Source organism: Monodelphis domestica, chromosome 8, assembly GCF_027887165.1.
Source record: "Monodelphis domestica isolate mMonDom1 chromosome 8, mMonDom1.pri, whole genome shotgun sequence".
NCBI lineage: Eukaryota > Metazoa > Chordata > Mammalia > Didelphimorphia > Didelphidae > Monodelphis > Monodelphis domestica.
In genome coordinates, this window is record NC_077234.1 from 160,547,836 (window position 1) to 160,568,651 (window position 20,816).

Here is a 20,816-nt window from a genome sequence, read left to right on the forward strand (position 1 = left end):
TGGTTTTTCAGCATCTTCTGTCTCTTCAGATTTCAGCTTCCTAATTAGGACTTTGGATTCTGGGGAGACTTGTTTTCAGATCTGCCTGCATTCACGGACTAGGATTAGGGTATTTCTAGCTAGTTGACTTGTTTCCTTACCTCCTTCCTTTATTTCATATTTCTACCCAGTTGTAAATAGAAGCTGCTAACAGTTTTTTTTTTTCTGACTTAAGGGTTAATATTTTATAAATGGTGACCACAATCTTATTTTTATAACTCTCATATTTGGTCAAACCTCATTTTAAAATCTTACATAAGGCTCTATTGGATGATCCTGTACCTGCCAAGTGGTTCCAAGGCCAAGCTGGAATTTCCTTCCAATCTTGAATCAGAATAGAAATTCCAACAACATCCTTGTTACACAGCTAGACCTTTGAATGTGGCCAATAGGCTTAAATCACTACTAACTCCCACATTTTAAACTTTTGTCTCAAGAGACCAACCAGGAGAATCTTAACTTAAATTTTTTGAATAGTCAAGTGAAATTGAGTCTCTCAATAATTCAATGATCTGTGATTTCACTAGAATGAGTCCTCCCTCCACTAATATAAGTTTCAACACTTCCATAACCTAGTAGAGTTTGTGTGCTGATGTAGCCCCAAAATTTGTTATTCTCTGAGGCAAGCAAGTTTCACCCATACTCTAAATATTATAAATTGAGTAGTATTTACTCCATGCCTACTATTACTCAAATCTCAAATGGATCTATAGGTATTATCCATTTGGATAATTTTCTAACAATAAAGATCACAACCTATCCATACCTTCTCATCCAGTTTCCTCTTTATTCATGCCCTCAAATAAATTCGCCACTGGCCACCAATGGTTCACTCAATGTGTCATAGGGTATTCTTTATTTCTTTTGACATTTTGAGGCCACCAATAAAGCCATTTGAGTTGTCTATGGTGAGCTTCTCTCATGAAATGATCAAATCATTTTCTTTTACTACTATGTCCAATAATTATTTTAAACTTATTTTTTTAAATATCCTATTTACTATAAAATACCCCTCAAATCAAAATATCAAGGATTACAACACATAAAAAATTATTTGATTAAGAGCTGGTGTCCATTGCTATAAGCAGTGTAAAGAAGTTTAACTTACCATTCTGCTCACTGATTGTATGTGATGGCTTGCTGGCAAACTCTTTAATCTGCAAAGAAGAAAAAATCTACTTGAATAGCCCACATAAAACTAGAAATAGACTTAATCTGACATTGTATGGAGAATAATGGTCAGTCCATTACAATTTGTCCTGAAGCCTGCAATACAGAGATTATTCACTATTTTACAAATCACCGTGGCAAAGGAAAACCCTAGAAATGTTGAATTTGGACCTGTTCATTTCACCACTTAATTACTCTCACTGATTTTTACATTTAAAATGTGTTTCTAATGCCAATGGAATAAATCAGTTGCTTTTACTCAAAAATCTATACTTTTTCTTTATTATGCTGGTGCTACATGCCTGGAGTTTAGAAGCACCATAGGAAGATATAGTCACTCTTCACTACGTTATTTCAGTAATTTAGATTTGTCTTCCCAATGCCTGGCACATTGTAGGCACTGTTGACTACGTGATTGATTTGTGATTTCATCAGCATAGCTGCTATGCCTAACCAAGATTGCACCCTCTCCATGTCTCAGCAGAGTAGTACTCTATTTTGCCCTGCTTTTTGTCCCTACTGCTTAGCACTGAGTCTGATAAATGCAGCAACAGTTGATTTTAATTGCCTGTCTTGACTTGGATAAAAGAAACCAATTTTTTAAAAAATCACCCAAGACTCAATTCTCTGGAGGTGATAAGCTTTTCTAAAATGAGCTAGGCTGAGCTTTATAGAGGGTAGGAACACAGTCCAACGCAAGTCTAAACGATAAACCTTTCTAATAAATCAATGTGTATATATTTAAATAGACATGTCTGTATACATATTCATATTTATGTCTATACAAAATCTATGTGAAACAAATATAAGGTAATTTTGGGGGGACCGGCACTGCTAGTTTGAGAGAATCTGAAAAGACCTTATAAAGAAGTTGATGCTGGAACTGAGCATTAAAGGAAATTGGAGGTTCTAAGAGGCAGAGGTTGCTAGCAGGCATGCATTCCAGATGTGGAGGAGAGCCAAGGCAAAAGTCTGAAGGTGGGAGATGAAGTGTTGTATGTGAGGAACAGCAAGAAGGCCTGTTTGGTTGGACCAAATTACTCTACAGAAAATACAGTTCTCTAGATAAGGCTGGAAAAGTAGGTTGGAACCAGGCTTTAAATGTCAAACAAAGAAATTTATATTTGATCCTAGAAGCAACAGGAAGCCACTGGAATTTATCGAGCTGGGGAATGGCATGCTTTAGAGAAATCATTTTGGCATTGTACATAAATGATGGATACCTGAGAGAGAACAGAGATGAATTACACTTGTTCTTAGCAAAAAGACCAAAAAGAGATAGGGTAGAGCCTTAAGTCCAGGTAACCAGTTAGGAAGATACTGCAGTAATTCAGGCAAGGTGTGATGAAATGCTAAATCAGAGTGGCAGGAAGCAGAGAGGAATGAGAGATGTGGTGGCAGAACTGACAAAATTTGGCAGTTGATGGCTATGTGGTTGAAGGTAAGTGAGCATTGCTAGGCTTAGATATAGCCAGTCTAGCTTTAGGAACATGATTCATTTTCAATGTTGGAGTTGGAATAAGGACACCCAACAGTCTGGATGGGCAAAAAAGGATGATTCCTGAGTGAATGAAAACATGGTGGTGTACTTGACAGAAATAAAGACGGTCAAAAAAGAGTTCAGTCTAGGAGTTGTGTTCAAGGTGTCTATGGAACACCTAATTAAAATGCCTAGAAGCAGTTGGTTATGGAAGACTTCTAGAACTCAGGAGAGAGACAAGGGCTGGATATATACCTCTGGGAGTCATCTATGAAGAGATAATAATTAAACTCAAACTTTGATTACATCCTACCAAAGCTTGTGATATACTTAAATAGCCTTCAAAAACTTGGATCACTTCCATGACTGGATGAGGCCACAAGGAAGAATTTTAATTGAAGATTCATTATCTTACAACCTAGAAATATTCCAAGATATTATTTTTTAAATGACACAACTGGCATTTGTAATTGAATTAACATTGATTTAATGCCTTCTATATGGAAGATAGTATATTTACACATGTACCCATAGAATTCATATCCCAAAAACCCAAACCAAACTTACCTGCTGCCTCTGGGTAATAATCAATTCATTCTGTTCTTGGAGTCGCTGCCCAAGTTCTTCAATCCTTTTCTTATAAAAGACATTACTTGAATTCAGATCTTCTATCATAGATGTTCGAAGTTTCTCTATATGTGATAGGAGCTACAATAATTAGGTAAAACACACAATTTTATAAGTCTTATGCAAAATGCTTTAAATTTTACTTGCTAAGTACACCATTCAACAATCAGCATTTTGGTGCACCAATAAACTAAATAAAACATTGCTGTGATACTGGGAAAGTTACTTAAATTCTCAATGCTCTAAGAAACCCTCTGAGACCATAAACTGCCAAAAGGCATTGACCAGCAATATGAAATTATATGTCTAGTCCATATCCAACAGGAAAATAGGGGGTGTCATTTAGATGAGGAGTTTTTAATCTGTTTTTTTTTTTAAATCATGAACCCATTAGTCAAAGTTTATAGATTCTTTCTCAGGGGTAATTGAAGTAAGCAATTGAAAAAATGTTCAATTTTACTTACAGGTTAGCAAAAATAAAGATATAATTGTTTTCCCATTCAATTTCACAAACCTCAGGTTAAGGATCCCTGTTCTAAACCCATAGATGGACTAGAATGGTGGAATTAGAGCAACAGGAGATGGCAATTTTGGTATGGACTTTAAGGAAGCTAGATAGATACAAGGAGAGGCAGGGACAGAGAAAAATCTCATCTAGCTAGAAAAAATATCAGGGACAGAAAAATTTCAAATATATACTGCTCTTCTGAAAATGTGCAACAAAGTGGCAGAAACCTATAATTTCTGTAAAAGTGATTTTGGATTGCAGATTACCTCTGAGTTAAACCTGGAAATCTTAAGCAATGCTCTAAGAGAACAAAAGATTTTCTATACAGTATGAACAAAAATCTCTACTATTCCTTTCAAGCTCTACTAATAGGGAGATCTATATAGGCTCAACTGAGCTTTAAAATTTTTTTTAAAAAAGCAGGGTGCACCATTTTGTTCTTTAAAAAAAATCCTTTCAAAAAAAAAAATCAACATCAGGTTACACTAATAGTAGAGTGTCTAGATCAAATAAGACAACAGCCCCAGTGTTCTCTGTCCTGGTCAGACCACATCTATAGTATCATATTCATTTCGGTGCACCACACAAAAGGAACTCTACAAACCAGGGGATGTCCAGAGAATGGCAGGTTGGTATTACCAGGATGGTAAGGGATTTGGAAACCGTATCACATGGAAGTAAAATGAAGGGCTACCTACCTTCAAATGAAGGCTAACTACCTTCAAATATCTTAAGGCAGGGGTTCTTAAACTCAGGTCCACAGACCTCCAAAGGGTGCATGGATAGATTTCAGGAAGGGGGAAGAGAAGGGAATAAGTATTTATATAATAATGCCCATTATGTGCCAAGCATTGGACTAAGCACTTTACAAATATTACCTCATTTGATGCTCACGACAACCCTGCTAGGTTAGATGTTATTATCTCCACTTTACAGTTGAGGGGAAGCAAAGAGAGGCTACGTGACCTGTCCAGGTATTAATGGTCTGAGGTTGGGTTTGAACTTGGGTTTTCTATTTTAGAGTTGAATCATGGCAGACTGGGCTCATAAACAACATAGTGAAAATCCTTTCACTGGGAGTATTTAGACACATTCTAGCTATGTGTGAGGCAAGTTGTAGAAGGATGTAATTTACTCTAGATGGGAGACTGGACCAGATGACATCTAAGATTCTTTCCACCAATAAGGCTGGCACTCTTAGTGTTACAGAAATATTGGAGTTCTTGGCTTCCTCTCCATTGCTGCTTCTTTATCTTGTCCCTAAGGCTGCAATTGGAATTTCACAGTCCCACTAGTGGCATTCGTGCTAAGAAGCTGTTGATCCCCTGGCCTAGAACCAAGGTTATTTGTTGCTTTAAGGATTAAGAGAGGGGGGTCTTGGGTATGCCAGCATATGCCTGTAATCCCTGCTGCCAGGAGAACAGAATCTTGTTAGATCTCTTGAGCCCTGGAGTTCCAATCTCCAATGGACTATGCTGCTCAGGTATCTACACTAATATGATAAGACTCCAAAGAGTGAGGAGGTGAAGGGAACTACAAAATTACTTAAGGAGGAGCAAACAAGCATGGGTTGAAAATGGAATAAGTAGGAGCAGCTGGGTGGCTCAGTAGCTTGAAAGCCAAGCCTAGCCACAGGAGGTCCTCAAATCTTGCCTCAGACACTTCCCAGGTGGGTAACCAACCCTAGGCAAGTTACTTAACCCCAATTGACTACCCCTTACCACTTTTCTGCCTTAGAAGCAATACACAGTATTAATTCTAAGGTGGCAAGTAAGAGTTAAAAAAAAATTTTTATTAAAAAAAAAACGGAATAAGTAAAAACTTCCCATGACAATCAGTAATAGGATCTATGCTACTTCTGGTCTGGGCAAGATAGGGAGTCCCAGTCATTGAAAATGACAATAACAACAAGAAGATTAAGGGGGTGTTGTAGATCTGTCTGGGTGTTCAAAGAAAAACTGAGTGATCAACTAATAAATGCACGTCAAAATGAAATGAAGTTGACTAGAACTGAATTATAGGAAGTTATGTACAAAGGTAGAGACATAAAATGAAAAACTTGTTCTCTAAAAGGCTTACTTTGAGCTGGCAACATGGAATGCTTTTCAATAGATCTTACATAGAACAAAGTGATGAGCAAAGTTTGGCAGTAGACAGAGCTATATGTCATTTTCAGAGCTAAAATCTTAAGGGTGAGGGTGGAGCTAAGATGGTGGCTTAGTGGTAGGAGCCTTCTGAATCTCCTTCCAACCGATCATTACAAAGCATCTCAAAAGGACAGAAATCAAAACTGGATGAATAAAGGGGCTTTGCCACTGGATGCAGCTTTAATGGTAGGCAGTGTTTGGGGTGTTTGGGGATTCCCACACTATAAGGGGGTGAAACTACACTAATCAAAGTACAAGCCAATTACTCCTCCCCCACACCACCTACCAAGCCAGAGTCAGAGCAAGGGCCTGAGAAATCTCTATTCTTAGGGGCTGGCTGAAAGCACCAAAGACTTATCCCTGAGGGCAGTGCAAGACCTTGGCAGGGAGATTTGAGACCTGAGGCCAAAAAGTGTGGAGCCTGGGCGGCAGAATGTGGGGCTTCGGCAGAGACAGAGCTGGACATAGCCAAGCCAGCAGGGGCTGGAAAGATAGCCTCAAGGTAAAACACATTAAAGCATGCTATACAAAGAACATCACATTAATTGTCCTCACTCAGGCTTCTGACTGGGAAGGGAAGATACTACCAAGGCAAAGCCCTGTGAGACAGAAGCTAAGAAAGCAATCAACATGCAAGAATCCAAGTCCACTAGTGGGAAAAAGAACAAGCAGCAGCAAACAAAATCTTGACCCTGCATAACTTCTATGGAGAAAAAGAGAAAAATACAGAAGCAACAGCAGAGAGTGACAAACAAGCAAATGCATCCAAACTCCAAAAAAAAAAAAAAGGAAATTGCTGATGCCCAATAAATTCTGTTCCATCCTCTTACCTTTACGCTGGGTGTGTCTACCTGCCCATCAAAACTGACTATATACTTTCAGGGGAAAGTATGGGCATTTAACAAAATAGAAGATTTCCAAGCATTCCTAAAGAAAAGACCAGAACTAAATAGAAAATTTAGTATCCAAATTCAAAATTCAAGAGAAACAAGAAAAGGTAAACAAGAAAGAAGGGGGGAAAAATTTAGGGCTTCAGTAAGGTCAAATTGATTATATTCTTAAATGGAAAAATAATATTTATAACTCTTGAAAATTATTTTCATTATCATAGGAGATAGAAGAATTATTAATAGGAAGAGGCTGTGGTATTAAGTTATTTAAGATGATATGTAAAAAATGGGGGGGACAAAAAAAGAGGATGGTACTAAGAGAAACTTGAAGAAGAAAAATAGGATAAATTATACCACATAAAGAAGTGCATGGTGGGGGATGTGTGTGTGGAGAGAATACTGTTATAAAAAGGTGAGGAAGACAGTGGTAATAGGTAATACTTGAACCTTACTCTCAGTGGAATCAGTTCTGAGAGGGAATAATGAAGGAGGGGAATGGGACAGGGAGTATTAAAAGGGAGGAAAGTCTGGTGGGGGAGTGGGGCAATTAATAGACCTTAAAGAGATATAACATAAATAAGAAGGGAAGGGTTGGGAAGGAAATTAAAATAAGGGTGGGGAAAATGGACTGATTAAGCAAAACACTGGTATAGAAGGAAATAGGGAAAGAAGAAAGGGCAGGACTAAAAGAAGAAATCAGAATGATGAGGAATACACGGGTAGTAATCATAACTCTGAATGTGAATGGCATGAACTCACCCCATGAACAAAAACAGAAAGCAAAGTGTAATAAAAACCAAAATCCTACCATATGTTGTCTACAAGAAACACATACGAGGCAGGTAGACACATCCAGCGTAAAGGTAAGAGAATGGAGCAGAATTTATTGTGCATCAACTGAGAAAAAGTAGGCAAGAGTCTCCATCATGATATTGGACAAAGCCAAAGCAAAAAGAGATCTGGTCAGAAGACATAGGAAAGTAATTACATCCTGATAAAAGGCAGTATAGACAATGAAGAAATATCAGTACTCAACATGTATGCACCAAATAATATAGCATTCAGATTTTTAAAGGAGAAACTATTGGAGCTTAAGGAGGAAATAGATAGTAAAACTATACTGTGGGGGACCTCAACCTTCCTCTATCAGATCTAGATAAGTCAAACCAAAAAATAAATGAGAAAGAAGAGATGTGAATGAAATCTTAGAAAAATTAGAGTTAACATATATATGAAAAAAATAGAGATAAAAAGAAATATACCTTGTTTTCATCAGCACATGGTACATTCACAAAGACTGACTATGTACTAGGGCATAAAAACATTGCAAACAAATGCAGAAAAGCAGAAATAACAAATGTAACTTTTTCAGATCATAATACAATAAAAATTATAATTAGTAAGAGTACATGGAAAGGCAAATCAAAAATTAATTGGAAATTAAATAATATAATTCTCCAAAACTGGTTGGTTAAAGAACAAATTATTTCATTGAAGATAATGACAATAAGGAAACAAAATATCAAAATTTTGGGGATGTTGCAAAAGCAGTACTCAGGGGAAAATTTCTATCCCTCAGCTCCCATATTAACAGAAAAAAGAAAGAGGAGACTAATGAATTAGGCATGCAACTAAAAAACTAGGAAAGGAACAAATTAAAAACCCTCAGATAAAGACCAAATTGGAAAGGGAGAAATTAATAAAATTGAAAGTAAAAGAGCTATTGAACTAATAAATAAGACTAGGAGCTGGTATTTTGGAAAAAAACAAATAAAATAGATAAAGTATTGGTTAATCTAATTAAGAAAAAGAAAGAAGAGAACCAAATTAACAGTATCATGAATAAAAAGGGTGACCTCACCTCTAATGAAGAAGAAATTAAAGTAATTATTAAGAACTATTTTGCCCAATTATATGGCAATAAATATGGCAAACTAGGTGAAATGGATGAATATTTATAAAAATATAAATTGCCTAGATTAACAGAGGAGGAAATAGAATACTTAAATAATCCCATATCAGAAAAAGAAATTGAACAAGTCATCAAAGAATTTCTGAAGAAAAAGTCACCAGGGCAAGATGGATTAATAAGTGAATTCTATCAGACATTTAAAGATTGATTAATCCCAATACTCTACAAATTATTCTACCAAAAAAAAGGCAAAGAAAGAGTCTTACCAAATTATTTTTATGATACAAACATGGCACTAATTCCCAAACCAGGAAGACCAAAAACTGAGAAAGAAAACTATAGACCAATATCCTTAAGGAATATAGATCCAAAAATATTAAATAAAATACTAGCTAAAAGGCTACAAGTTATCACAAGGATTATTCACTATGACCAGGTGGGATTTATGCCAGGAATGGAAGGATTGTTCAATATTAGGAAAATCATCCACATAATTGACCATATCAACAACAAAACTAATAGAAATCACATGATTTTCTCAATAAATGCAGAAAAAGCCTTTGACAAAATATAACACCCATTCCTATTGAAAACACTAGGAAGTATAGGAATAAAAGGGCCTTTCCTCAAAAATAATAAATAGTATTTATTTAAAACCATCAGCAAGTATCAACTGCAATGGGGATAAGTTAGATGCCTTCCCAATAAGATCAGGAGTGAAGCAGGGATGCCTAATATCACCACTACTATTTAATATTGTACTATAAATGCTAGCAGTAGCAATTAGAGAAGAAAAAGAAATTGAAGGGATCAGAGTAGGCAATGAGGAAACTAAACTATCACTCTTTGCAGATGACATGATGGTATACCTAAAGAATCCAAGAAAATGAGCTAAAAAATTAGTAGAAACAATCAGAAGGGTACAAAATAAACCCACATAAATCATCAGCATTCCTATATGCTTCCAATAAAACCCAGCAGCAAGAGTTAGAAAGAGAAACTCCATTTAAAATTACTCTAGACAAGATAAAATACCTGGGAATCCATTTGCCAAGACAAATCCAGGAATTATATGAGCATAACCACAAAACACTCTTCACACAAATAAAACTAGATCTAAACAATTGAAAAAACAGTAATTGTTCATGGGTAGGACAAGCTAATAGAATAAAAATGACAATTAATTTACTAAATTTACTTATTCAGTACTATACCTATCAAACTACCAAAACATATTTTATAGAATTAGAAAAAAATTATTACAGAATTCAGCTGGAAGAACAAAAGATCAAGAATGTCAAAGGAAATAATATTGTTTTAAAAGGGGAAGGAGGGAAGCCTAGCTTTACCAGATCTCAAATTATTCTATAAAGCAGAGATCATTAAAACTATATGGTACTGGCTTAGAGATAGAAGGGGATCAAAGGATCAATGGAATAGACTTGGGGGGGGCGGTAAATGATAGTAGCAAGATAGTGTCAGAAAAACCCAGATTCCAACTTTGGGGACAAGAACCCACTATTTAACAAAAACTGCTGGGAGAATTGGAAAACAGTATGGAAGAAATTAGGTTTAGATCAACATCCTACACCCTATACCAAGATTAACTAAGAGTGGTTAAGTGACTTAAATATAAAAAGGGAAATGATAAACAAATTAGGTGACCATAGAATAGTATATCTGTTCAGATCTAGGGGAAAGGAAGGAATTTAAGACCAAGCAGGAGATGGAGAACACTATAAAATGTAAAATGAATAATTTTGATTATATTAAATTAAAAAGTTTCTGTACAAACAAAACTAAGGCAACCAAAATTAGAAGGTAAGCAACAAATTGGGAAAAAATTTTTATAACAAAAACCTCTGACAAAGGTTTCATTTCTCAAATTTATAAGGAGCTAAGTCAAACATACAAAAAATCAAGCCACTCCCCAGTTGACAAATGGTCAAGGGACATGAATAGGCAGTTTTCAGATAAAGATATCAAAACTATCAATAAGCACATGAAAAAGTATTCCAAATCTCTCATAATTAGAGAAATGCAAATCAAAACAATGCTGAGGTACCACCTTACACCTAGAAGATTGGCCAATATGACAGACAGTAAAGGAAAATAATAAATATTGATGGTGATGAAAGAGAAGATTTTACACAGAATGAAAATTGTACATACTTGTAACATAGGTTTGCAAATGTAGCTATATGGTTTGTGTATATTGTATCATACTGTGTAGATAGATTGTAAATAGAGCATATATATAACAGGATAGAGAAATTAGCATAACATAGTATCACAGTTTACTAGTAAGCTTAAGAATTAGTGTATACTTAGCCTAAATTAGTACATTGGTTAAGAATAGAATCTAGCAGATTGGCTAACATGACAGCTATGGAAAGTAATGAATGCTGGAGGGGATACGGCAAAGTAGGGACATTAATTCATTGCTGGTGGAGTTGTGAATTGATCCAGCCATTCTGGAGGGCAATTTGGAACTATGCCCAAAGGGTGATAAAAGACTGTTTGCCCTTTGATCCAGCCATAGCACTGCTGGGTTTGTACCCCAAAGAGATAATAAGGAAAAAAGACTTGTACAAGAATATTCATAGCTGCACTCTTTGTGGTGGCCAAAAATTAGAAAAAAAGAATAGAATTTAAACTGCGTTGGCAGAATAGTTTCCTAGATGAAGTTCTTTGTGAAAGTATTGGTTAAAATTGTGTTAATGGAAGAAATTATAGTTAAGATAGTTTGCCTGGTTATAAGCATAGATAGGGAATTGTTTTATTAGTATAGAATTGTAGAAACTATAATAGTAATAGCAGTGTTATTGATTTTGGTATTTCTTATATTCAACATTGGCATTGTTTTTTGTTCATTTTTGTAAACCCCAATCCCTTACCCTATGCTTTCCTGGGAAAACCCTAGTTAGGAATGATTACATAGAAATAGTTTTGCATAGAGCAGGGGGAAAATTTTTTATTTGGGGGGATTCAGAAATACATAGAGTAAGGTTAAAGGTAAGTATTAAGATTCACAAAATGGACCTTGGTAAGGTCAAAATCATGAAAGGGGATGAATGAAAAAGAAAATTTTACACAGAGTAGAGATGGAATGCTGGAGAAGAAGAGGTGACAGACAGGGGCAGTTGGAAGATTGAGGGGCAGGGACTTTGGGGGACCAATGAGCTCTAAGTTCAGTTCAGTTCTGAATCCAGGAGTGAAATAGCTCCCATTGCCATTTCAGGATTGGAAACCCACCATTTCCTGAGGATTTCCCAATCATATTCAATGCCCATAGTGACTGTTTACTGATCCTGTCTCTCTATTAGTTCAAGACCTTTGTGGACTGACTGGACATTCAGCTGCTTGAGAGGGTTTTACCCTGAAGGGCAGGCTGAGTCAGTCCTGAAGCCTAAAACATCTCTTGCAGTGCCAGATACACCTAAAGACATATGCTGCTTCTTTGATATGAGATTAGGTTAGCCAGCATAAAAAAAAAAAAAGACAGAGAAGGGTTCCAGGCCAGTCCTGGCTGTTGGCCAAAACCAAAAGGACCCACCATTAGTCTGTGCTTTTAACCTAGGGAACCCCTGTCTAGCCTCTTACCTAATCTCACCCTTGTAATCCTATCCCAAATAAATAGCTGTTGTCCACAATTAGCAGTCAGATCTTTAAAAGGAAGAAGGAAGGTTTTTGGGTGGAGGGTTTGATCCAGGAGGGAGATCTCTATTAGACTCAGGTTAAGCCAAATCCTGGATCGAAAGTCATTGATCTTCCTCCAGCAAGGGGTGTGACCAGAAGGAGGGTTAGGCTTTACAAAATTACCTAACCAACCATCATTTTCCACTCCTGTGGTGTTCCCTAATCTGGTACAGACCTCTGCATTTACCTGTGCTTCCACCTTACCCAATTGAAGGACAGAGGGCAGCCATCGGATCTCTATGGATAGGAAGAGTACATTCTGACTAAACCATTACACCTTTATCCCAGGGGTTCCCCTCCTTTCCCTTTCAGCAGGGATGTGGCAAAATCGGGACACTAATGCATTGCTGGTGGAGTTGTAAATTAATCCAGCTATTCTGGAGGGAAATTTGGAATTTTGCACATAGGGATTTAAAAGAACGCATACTCTTTGATCCAACCACACTACTGCTGAATTTGTACCCCAAAGAGATAATAAGGAAAAATACCTGTACAAGAATATTCATAGCTGCGCTCTTTGTGGTGGCAGAAAATTGGAAAATGAGGGGCTGCCCTTTGATTGGGGAATGGCTGAACAAATTGTGGTATATGTTGGTGATGGAATACTATTGTGCTGTAAGGCCTGATGATCTGGAGGCTTTCTGTATGAACTGGGAGAACCTCAATGAAATGATGCAGAGTGAAACGAGCAGAACTAGAAGAACATTGTACACAGAAAGTAAAACACGGTGGAACAATCCAATGTAATGAACTTTGATACTAGTAGCAATGCAACAAGCCAGGACACTCCTGAAGCACTTATGTAAAAGAATGCTATCTACATTGAGAGAAAGAACTATGGAAGTAGGAATACAAAAGCAAAACATATGACATCACTTATCACATGTATATACGGGGATGTGATTTGGGGTTTAGGCCTTAAAAAATTACTCTATAGCAAAAATGAGTACTTTGTACCACCCAGTGGAATTGCTTGTTGGCTCTGGGAGGGGTGGAAGCAGAGGGGACGGAAAGAAAATGAATCATGTAAACATGGGAAAATATCTTTAAAAAAGAAATAAATAAAAGAACTATGTCAAACCCCACCCCACCCCCCAAAAATTATAAGAGTAGAAGGAAAATATTGTCTAAGCAAGGTCTTGAGATATAAGAAAAATAACAGCATCAAAGAGAAAAGAACAGAACTAAAAGAATAAAGTACTAAAGAATCTTCATCAGGATTCAGTGACTGAAAAATTTTTATAATATTTTCATACATTTAAAAAGAAGTCTAATATTTAGTGAATAGGAATTAGAAGGACCTGGGTTCTACTCTGGCCTCAGAAAGATTGACCCTGGGCAAGTCAATTAACCCTCTTTGCCTAGCCCTTGCCCTTCTATTTTAGAGCTCTTATTAGCATAGAAAGGAGGGGTTAAAAATAAAATTTTTTAAAAATGCATTAAAATTAATTTAATTTTTTAAATTATTAAATAGGTTTCATTGGTTATGTGGATGCTCAATGCTACACTTTTAATAAAACATTTAAAATTTTAAAATAGAATGGCATCAAACAGAGCCCTGGTAAAAAAGTAGGGATAACTTAAAAGTAAAAAAAAATGTTGACAAAAAAGATACCTTTTGAAACCTCTGAGGAATAAGGAGGCAAGCCAGACAAATATTAGCCAAGATTAGAAAATGTGTTCAGAAGAATGTGAAGATTCAGTATCAAAAACAAGGTAAAGGATCATGAGGCAATGATAATGATGTCCTGTAGTCCATTTATCTTCTCAATCCTAGATTTTTGACATGCCTAAAGTTTAGGGGAATGCCTATAGGCATAAATGACTATTTGACTCCATTTACATTGCAACTATAATTATTCCAAAAGATGACTGCCAAAGAATCTAGGTAGGGCAATAAAAAGTTGGCAAAGCCAAGTTCTCCAAACAAAGAAATACAATATGTGCATTGTGGGAACAGCAGGCATCATCCATCCATGTGGAATAATTAATGGCTAAGTCCTTAGCGATGAGATTACCAACTTGACTGAATACACCTCCCCCGTTAGGGTTAAAGTGAAATGAAGGGAAAAGTAAGTAACTTTTAACTGATCAAAGCCAGGAGATAGGGAAACAGCGTAGCCTAGTGGTCAGAAAACTCCCCACATTTTAATATGGAAACCATGCCAATTTACACTTTGTACCAGGGAAGATTCACCTTTTAATTTCCAGGATATGATTATTTTAGCTTCCCTTTCTCCAACCCTTTTATCTCCACTATTTAACAAACATTTTTCCTTCTATTCAGCCTGCTACAATAGAGAATAACTCTTTACCTTCTATTCCAGCCAAATGACCACTGCACTTTTAACCACTAGCTTCAATATAGTCGGTTTTTAATGATAGGAATTTTAAAAATGTAGAAATAAATAAGAAAACATCATTTGTGTCCTAAGTTGCATACATTAAATTTATTTATTTATTTTTTGGAGGGAAGGGGTTGTCTGGAGCTATTATTTTGTCAGTACGGGGACTCCTCCTCAAAAAGTTATAAAGTTCATATATTACTTATAGGCTCCAGGAATGGCCTGCCACATTATGAGATTAACTGATTCACCCATAGCCACAGAGAGTATGTGGCCAACAAGAGAACTTGACCCCACGCCTTTTTGACTCTTGTGCAACCCTGTGTCCAACAACACCAAGCTGCCCCTCACAGATATAATGATACACAATTAAATGTGAAAAGTGTGCCAGAGCATAATGAGAAGATTAAAATTAGTAATAAGAAGAGCAGTTGAGAAGCTAAAGTAATAGTAAGTAAAGGGAAGGAGAGGGGAGGGAACGAAGGACGGAGAGAGGGAGGGAGGGAGAGAGAAAGAGAGGGAAATAGAGAGGGAGAGAGAGAGGAGAGAGAAAGGGAGAGAGGGAGAGAGAAGGAGGGAGGGAGAGGATAAAACTGACAAGACTTGACCAATGAACAGATAGAGGTCAGGGAGTAAGGATGCTGAAGTTTTAAACTTGGGTGAATGGAAAGATGGCAACACACTGGAAAGAAAAAAAGAAGGTTTAAAGGAAGGGCAGGTTTAAGGATAATCAAGTAAAACCCTAAAGAGAGTTTACATATGGGCCAAGCACTGTGCTATGTTCTTTTAAACAAATTACCCCTGCAACAACCCTGTGGGATGGGTACTATTATTATTCTCAGTTTATAATTGAGGAAACTGAGGCAAAAAAAGTTGAGATTTTCTCAGGGTCACACTCCTAGTAGGCACCTAAGGATGGATTTGAACTCTGATCTTCTTGACTCCAAGCCTAGTGTTCTATCGACTACATCTGATGACTCTCATACAACTTGCATAAGAAACCTCCAAACCATTTCTATACCTGCCACCAGAAAAACAGACCACAAACCACTAATTACTGGTTAGACTCAACTCCAAAGCTATAGATGCAGTTGAAACAGATGCCATTCCAGGAGTGCCATCTTACTCAACTTACTAACTCAACAAATATATATTTAAGTATCCACTATGTGCTATACTTAACTGAACAAGATTCTGGGGATAAATTTAGGACTTGGCTAGAAGAAAAAGGTGGAGTAACTATCTGCTGTTGTTCAGTCTTTTCAGTCATGACCCCATTTGGAGATTTCTTGGCAAAGATACTGGAGAGTTTGTCATTTCTTTCTCCAGTTCATTTTAGAGATGAGAAACTGAGGCAAACAAGGTTAAGTGACTTGCCCAAGGTCTCACAGCTAGTAAGCACCTGAGGCCAAATTTGAAGTCTAGAAAACTCTGCAGACCTGGCATTTTATCCTCTGTGCCATTTTTTAGTATAGAATAGATGAAAGGGGAGTGTTGAAAAGAAAGTCTGAAAAAGGCAGGCTGGAGCATGATTATAGAGGTCCAGGCTGAAGAGTTAAGGCTTTGGTATTAGTAATCAATTCAAAAGACCCATTCCAATGCAGCAAATAGGAATTAAGTGTGTTATGATGACCACTAGAGAAAATGGCTTTTAAAAAAATCATGTACAGCCTGTCCTCAAGAAACCTGCAACAAAGGAGGAAGAGGAGACATAGATGAATAACTATAATCCCAGTTAGAAATAGGTAAGAGATCATATAGAGAAGGGGGTCTTGGGAGGAAAGGCTCCCCTCTTCATGAGGAAAGTTAGGAGATGTTTAAGAAGGAGATCCCATTGGGCAGCTAGGTGGCTCAGTGGAGAGAAAGCCAGGCCTGAAGATAGGAGTTCCTGGGTTCGAATCTGGCCTTAGAAACTTCCTAGCTGTGTGACCCTGGGCAAGTCACTTATCCTCTACTGCCTAGTCCTTAACACTCTTCTGCCTTGAAATTAATTAACAGTATTGCTTCTAAGATGAAAGGTAATGATTTAAAATAAATAATAAAGTTATTGTGCTTATTGTTCAGTTGCATGCGACTCCACATGACCTTTTTTGGCAAAGATATTGGAGTGGTTTGCCATTTCTTTCTCTAGGGTGTCTTCCTTTTTTACAGATGAGGAACTGTGGCAAATAAAGGTTTAAGTGACTTGCCCATGATCTCACAGCTATTAAGATTTTGAACTCATCTTCCAAGCTCCAATTCTGACACTTTATCCTCTGTAACGCCTAGCTGTGCTTTAAAGTGATTATATTGAATGTTAATTGAGAAAGAGCAGAGTGCAAGATGAATTTTTCAAATTGTCATTGAACCACATTTTATGTTAAATAGAGATAAAAGAAAATTACTTTCATTTCATAGAATTCTAGATCACCTAGTCCAGTTACCTCATTCTATAAGTAAGGAAATAGGAGTCTAGAGGCTCATAGGGACTTTGCCCACAATAACAAATCTCCTTAAGGGCACAGCCAGAGCCAAAGCATCCTGACTCCCAGTTCCTTGCTCCTCCCAACATATAACATTTCCTATCTCAGAAAATGACAGGCTATCAAATTTTATGGGCCTTTTATAATAATAATAACTCACATTCATATGGCATTTTATTGGTTTACAGAGTGTCTTCCTCAAAAACAACACCAGAAGGCAGGTAATGTAAATATTAATTATTGTACCAAAGAGCGAACTGGCACTTAGAGGTGGAATGCCCAAAGTCTCATGGTTTAGGAGACAGAGGAAGATGCACTGCCCTCTATTTAATTTTTTTTATCATTCAGTACTATTTATTAAGCACCTAATGATACACAGCATTCTAGCAGGTAGTAAATAATCTTCTTTGTTATTGTTATTTATTGGTTTCAATTGTGTCTGGCTCTTTGTGACCCCACTTAAGGTTTTTTTTGGCAAAGATGCTAGAGTGGTTTGCCATTCTCTGTTCCAGTTTATTTTACAGATGAGGAAACTGAGGGGGGAAAGGTTAAGTGACTTGCCCAGGGTCACACAGCTAGGAAGTATGTAAGCCAAATTTTAACTCGGATCTTCCTGACTTGAGCATCTAGTTTACCCTTTTCTTCTTACTGTGGAACTAAAAAACAGTAAGACTATTTTCTGGGCAATATACAGACCATAAGAACCAAAAATTTTGGTATGAGATTAAAAAGCTGACAAGAACTGAAGTCAACAAATAATGGTAGACACAGTTTTGTTTTGTTTTTTAATTAGCTTGCTCATCATTTCTTAAGGCACAGGAGTATTCCATCACAATCATATACAACTTATTTAGCTATCCCACAATTGATGGGCATCCCCTTAATTTCCAGTTGTTTGTCATATATAAGGAGAGCTGCTATAAATATTTTGGGACATAGAGATTCTTTTCCTTTTTCCCTGATCTCCTTAGGAAATAGACCTAGCAGTGGTATTGCTGGGTCTAAGGGTATACACAATTTGATAACACTGAGTGTAATTCCAAATTGCTTTCCAAAATGGCTAGATTAATTCACAGCTCCGCAAATAGCATATTAGAGCCTGCATTTTTCCATATCCCTTCCAACATTTGTCATTTTGTCTTTTTGTTATTTTAGTCAAACCAATGGGTGTGAAATGATATCTCAGAATTGTTTTGGTTTGCATTTCTCTAATCAATAGTGGTTTAGAGCATTTTTAATATACCTACATATGGCTTTGATGCCTTCATCTATAAATTGTCTGTTCATATCTTTTGCCCCTTTATCAATTGGGAGATAGCTCATTCTTATATCTTTGACAAAGTTCTCTATATATTTTAAATATGAGACTTTTGGTTTTAGTCAAATGAGAAGCTTGACACAGGACTAGCTTTTCTATCTTAAACTAAAGCCATTAAATGAAGAGATGGAAGGAAACAAAAATTTCTTAAGCACTGTGCTAAGCACATGACAAATATCATCTCATTGATCCTCATATATGGAAGATAGATGGTGTTATGATTCCCATTTTACAACTGAGGAAACTGAGGCAAACAGAGGTTTAGGGATTTGCTTAGAGTCACACAGTTAAGTTTCTGAGGCCAGATTTGAACTTAGGTCTTCCTGATTCCAGGATCAGCTCTCTTTAACCATCAGAGTGATAATATAATGAGCTAGTTGAGAAGGAAACAGAATGTTAAGTGATAGGAACTTTGATGGGCTGGCTCCTACTCTCCTTCACCTCTCCTAACAGATGCTGACAAGGGGTGCTGCTCAGGTAATAGGGGAACCCCTGTTGTGAGAGGGTGATGAGGAATTGAAGGAAGGTCTCCCCTATCATGTGGACCAGGGGGTGCCCCCAGATTATATTGGCACAAGGAGGTTGAAGAGACAAGCCTCCCCTGAGTCCTTGACTCAGCAGGGAAGGGGTCTTGGATGCTCTCTGTTAAGGCTCATATATAGTCTCAGCAAGTTACCTTCCCTAAGTTCTAAGAATATACCACTTGAAAGAATATCTGACTACTAGGTAAAAGGTTTAATGGTTAATATTTATAAGGCAAGTAAGGGAGTTGGTAAGAGGAAGTCAGTTGTTCCCTAAAAAGGTCTGTCACCCAAGTAGCTGTTTAGCCCACTTGGGTTTCTCTTTCCCATACCCCCTAATTCTTTTAAACTAATTAAGATATTACTGGGCTAAGGAATAGTCAGAGCAGATGCACAGGGCAAGGGGAGAGCTGGGATCTCGGGCTAGGAGTCCACGATCCCCTCTCGGGGTCTCTCTTGAGATGATCCTTGAGATATTAAATTGATGAGATGACTTGGGAATAATCACTGAATTATGTTCAGATGAATCCTTTTATGGCTCTTGGCAAAGATCCTCAGCGAGGAAATGCTTCCTGCCAGTTCGAGGTCTCTGCTCAAAAACCCCAGAATTCTTCACGGAGCTCTGTCAAGTCTCCCTCCTCTCCCAGCATCCTCCTCTCCTAACGGTCTTTTCTGTCACTCATTCTTCTTCCAAAATTCCATCTTTTTTCCCCTTTTGCAACCTACTCTTAAATGTTTGATGTATCATTGCAAGAATGTACCTCAATACCTCAAGAGTTCTAATAGGAGGAGATAGCAAATATCCCTGTAGTTTATGACAGCAAAGTGAATATTAAGGACATAAAAGTCAAGGTGAACTCCAATATTCTTCATAGGAAGAATAATCTATAGTATATCATTTTGACCATAAATAATTATAATTATATAGTTATAAATAATTATAACTTTGAGAAAAACCTTATTTTGGCTTGCTAGAAAATGTAATGGATCCTCTAATACAGAGTTTGTTGCTATGCCTGCTTATACATTTCCAGAACCACTGGCAGTCATGGACCCACCACTGGTAGGGCAATGGTAAAATTAAGTTCTTTTAAATTTGGTAATTTTTGTTAATTCTTGGAGCCCTGATAGGAAATGTGAAAATTGTTTGCTCTTTTACATCTGCATACAAGAAGTCATTGATTTGCCCCAGATCATTTCTGTAGCAAGATGATATAGGCAGATATCCTAACTCTAAAAATCAGAGTTGTAAGGATCAAAAGAGATCATATTTGTCAAGTGCTTAGTACCATGCCTGGCATATTATAGGCACTATTCAAGTGCATATTCCCCTCTTTTCTTTCCACTGCATCACCCCCTAATCACAAATATTCTTTCCATTATCACAGAATAGGTTTAATTTTGAAAAATACATATTTATACTCTTTTAATTAATAAAAGTAATTAATTAGGCCTGCCTTCCCAAACCACCTTGAAGGAAGGAAGGAAGGAAAGAAAGAGGGAGGGAGGGAGGGAGGGAGAGAAGGAAGGACCAATAGGGTATACACTATTGTTTTATGTCATTAACTCATAGTTTTAAGGATACCTAATTGACTTTTAAAGCCCCATCATTCATTCAGCTGTAGATAAATAAGTAAAATAGCAACAGATAATAAAAGTAATAATTGATTTTTTTTTTGTTTTTACATATGGTACATA

At 36.9% G+C, this 20,816-nt stretch overlaps 1 protein-coding gene and 1 long non-coding RNA gene across 7 annotated transcripts in view; one reads left to right on the forward strand and one right to left on the reverse strand.

Moving 5' to 3' along the window:
• The window catches only part of DZIP1 (DAZ interacting zinc finger protein 1), a 108,087-nt gene that overhangs the window by 50,406 nt on the left and 36,865 nt on the right, over window positions 1-20,816 (reverse strand). For all 6 annotated transcript variants that reach the window (XM_056807520.1, XM_007501387.3, XM_016424967.2 and 3 more), the window contains exons 9-10: window positions 3,257-3,397; window positions 1,148-1,196 (exon numbers count right to left, since the gene is read on the reverse strand). In XM_056807520.1, the coding sequence (XP_056663498.1) occupies window positions 1,148-1,196; window positions 3,257-3,397 (190 nt within the window). The remainder of the gene's footprint in view (window positions 1-1,147; window positions 1,197-3,256; window positions 3,398-20,816) is intronic.
• On the forward strand, window positions 4,738-6,764 carry LOC130455843 (uncharacterized). The gene is made up of 2 exons (XR_008914026.1): window positions 4,738-4,798; window positions 6,531-6,764. It is a non-coding gene; the product is annotated as an uncharacterized LOC130455843 (long non-coding RNA).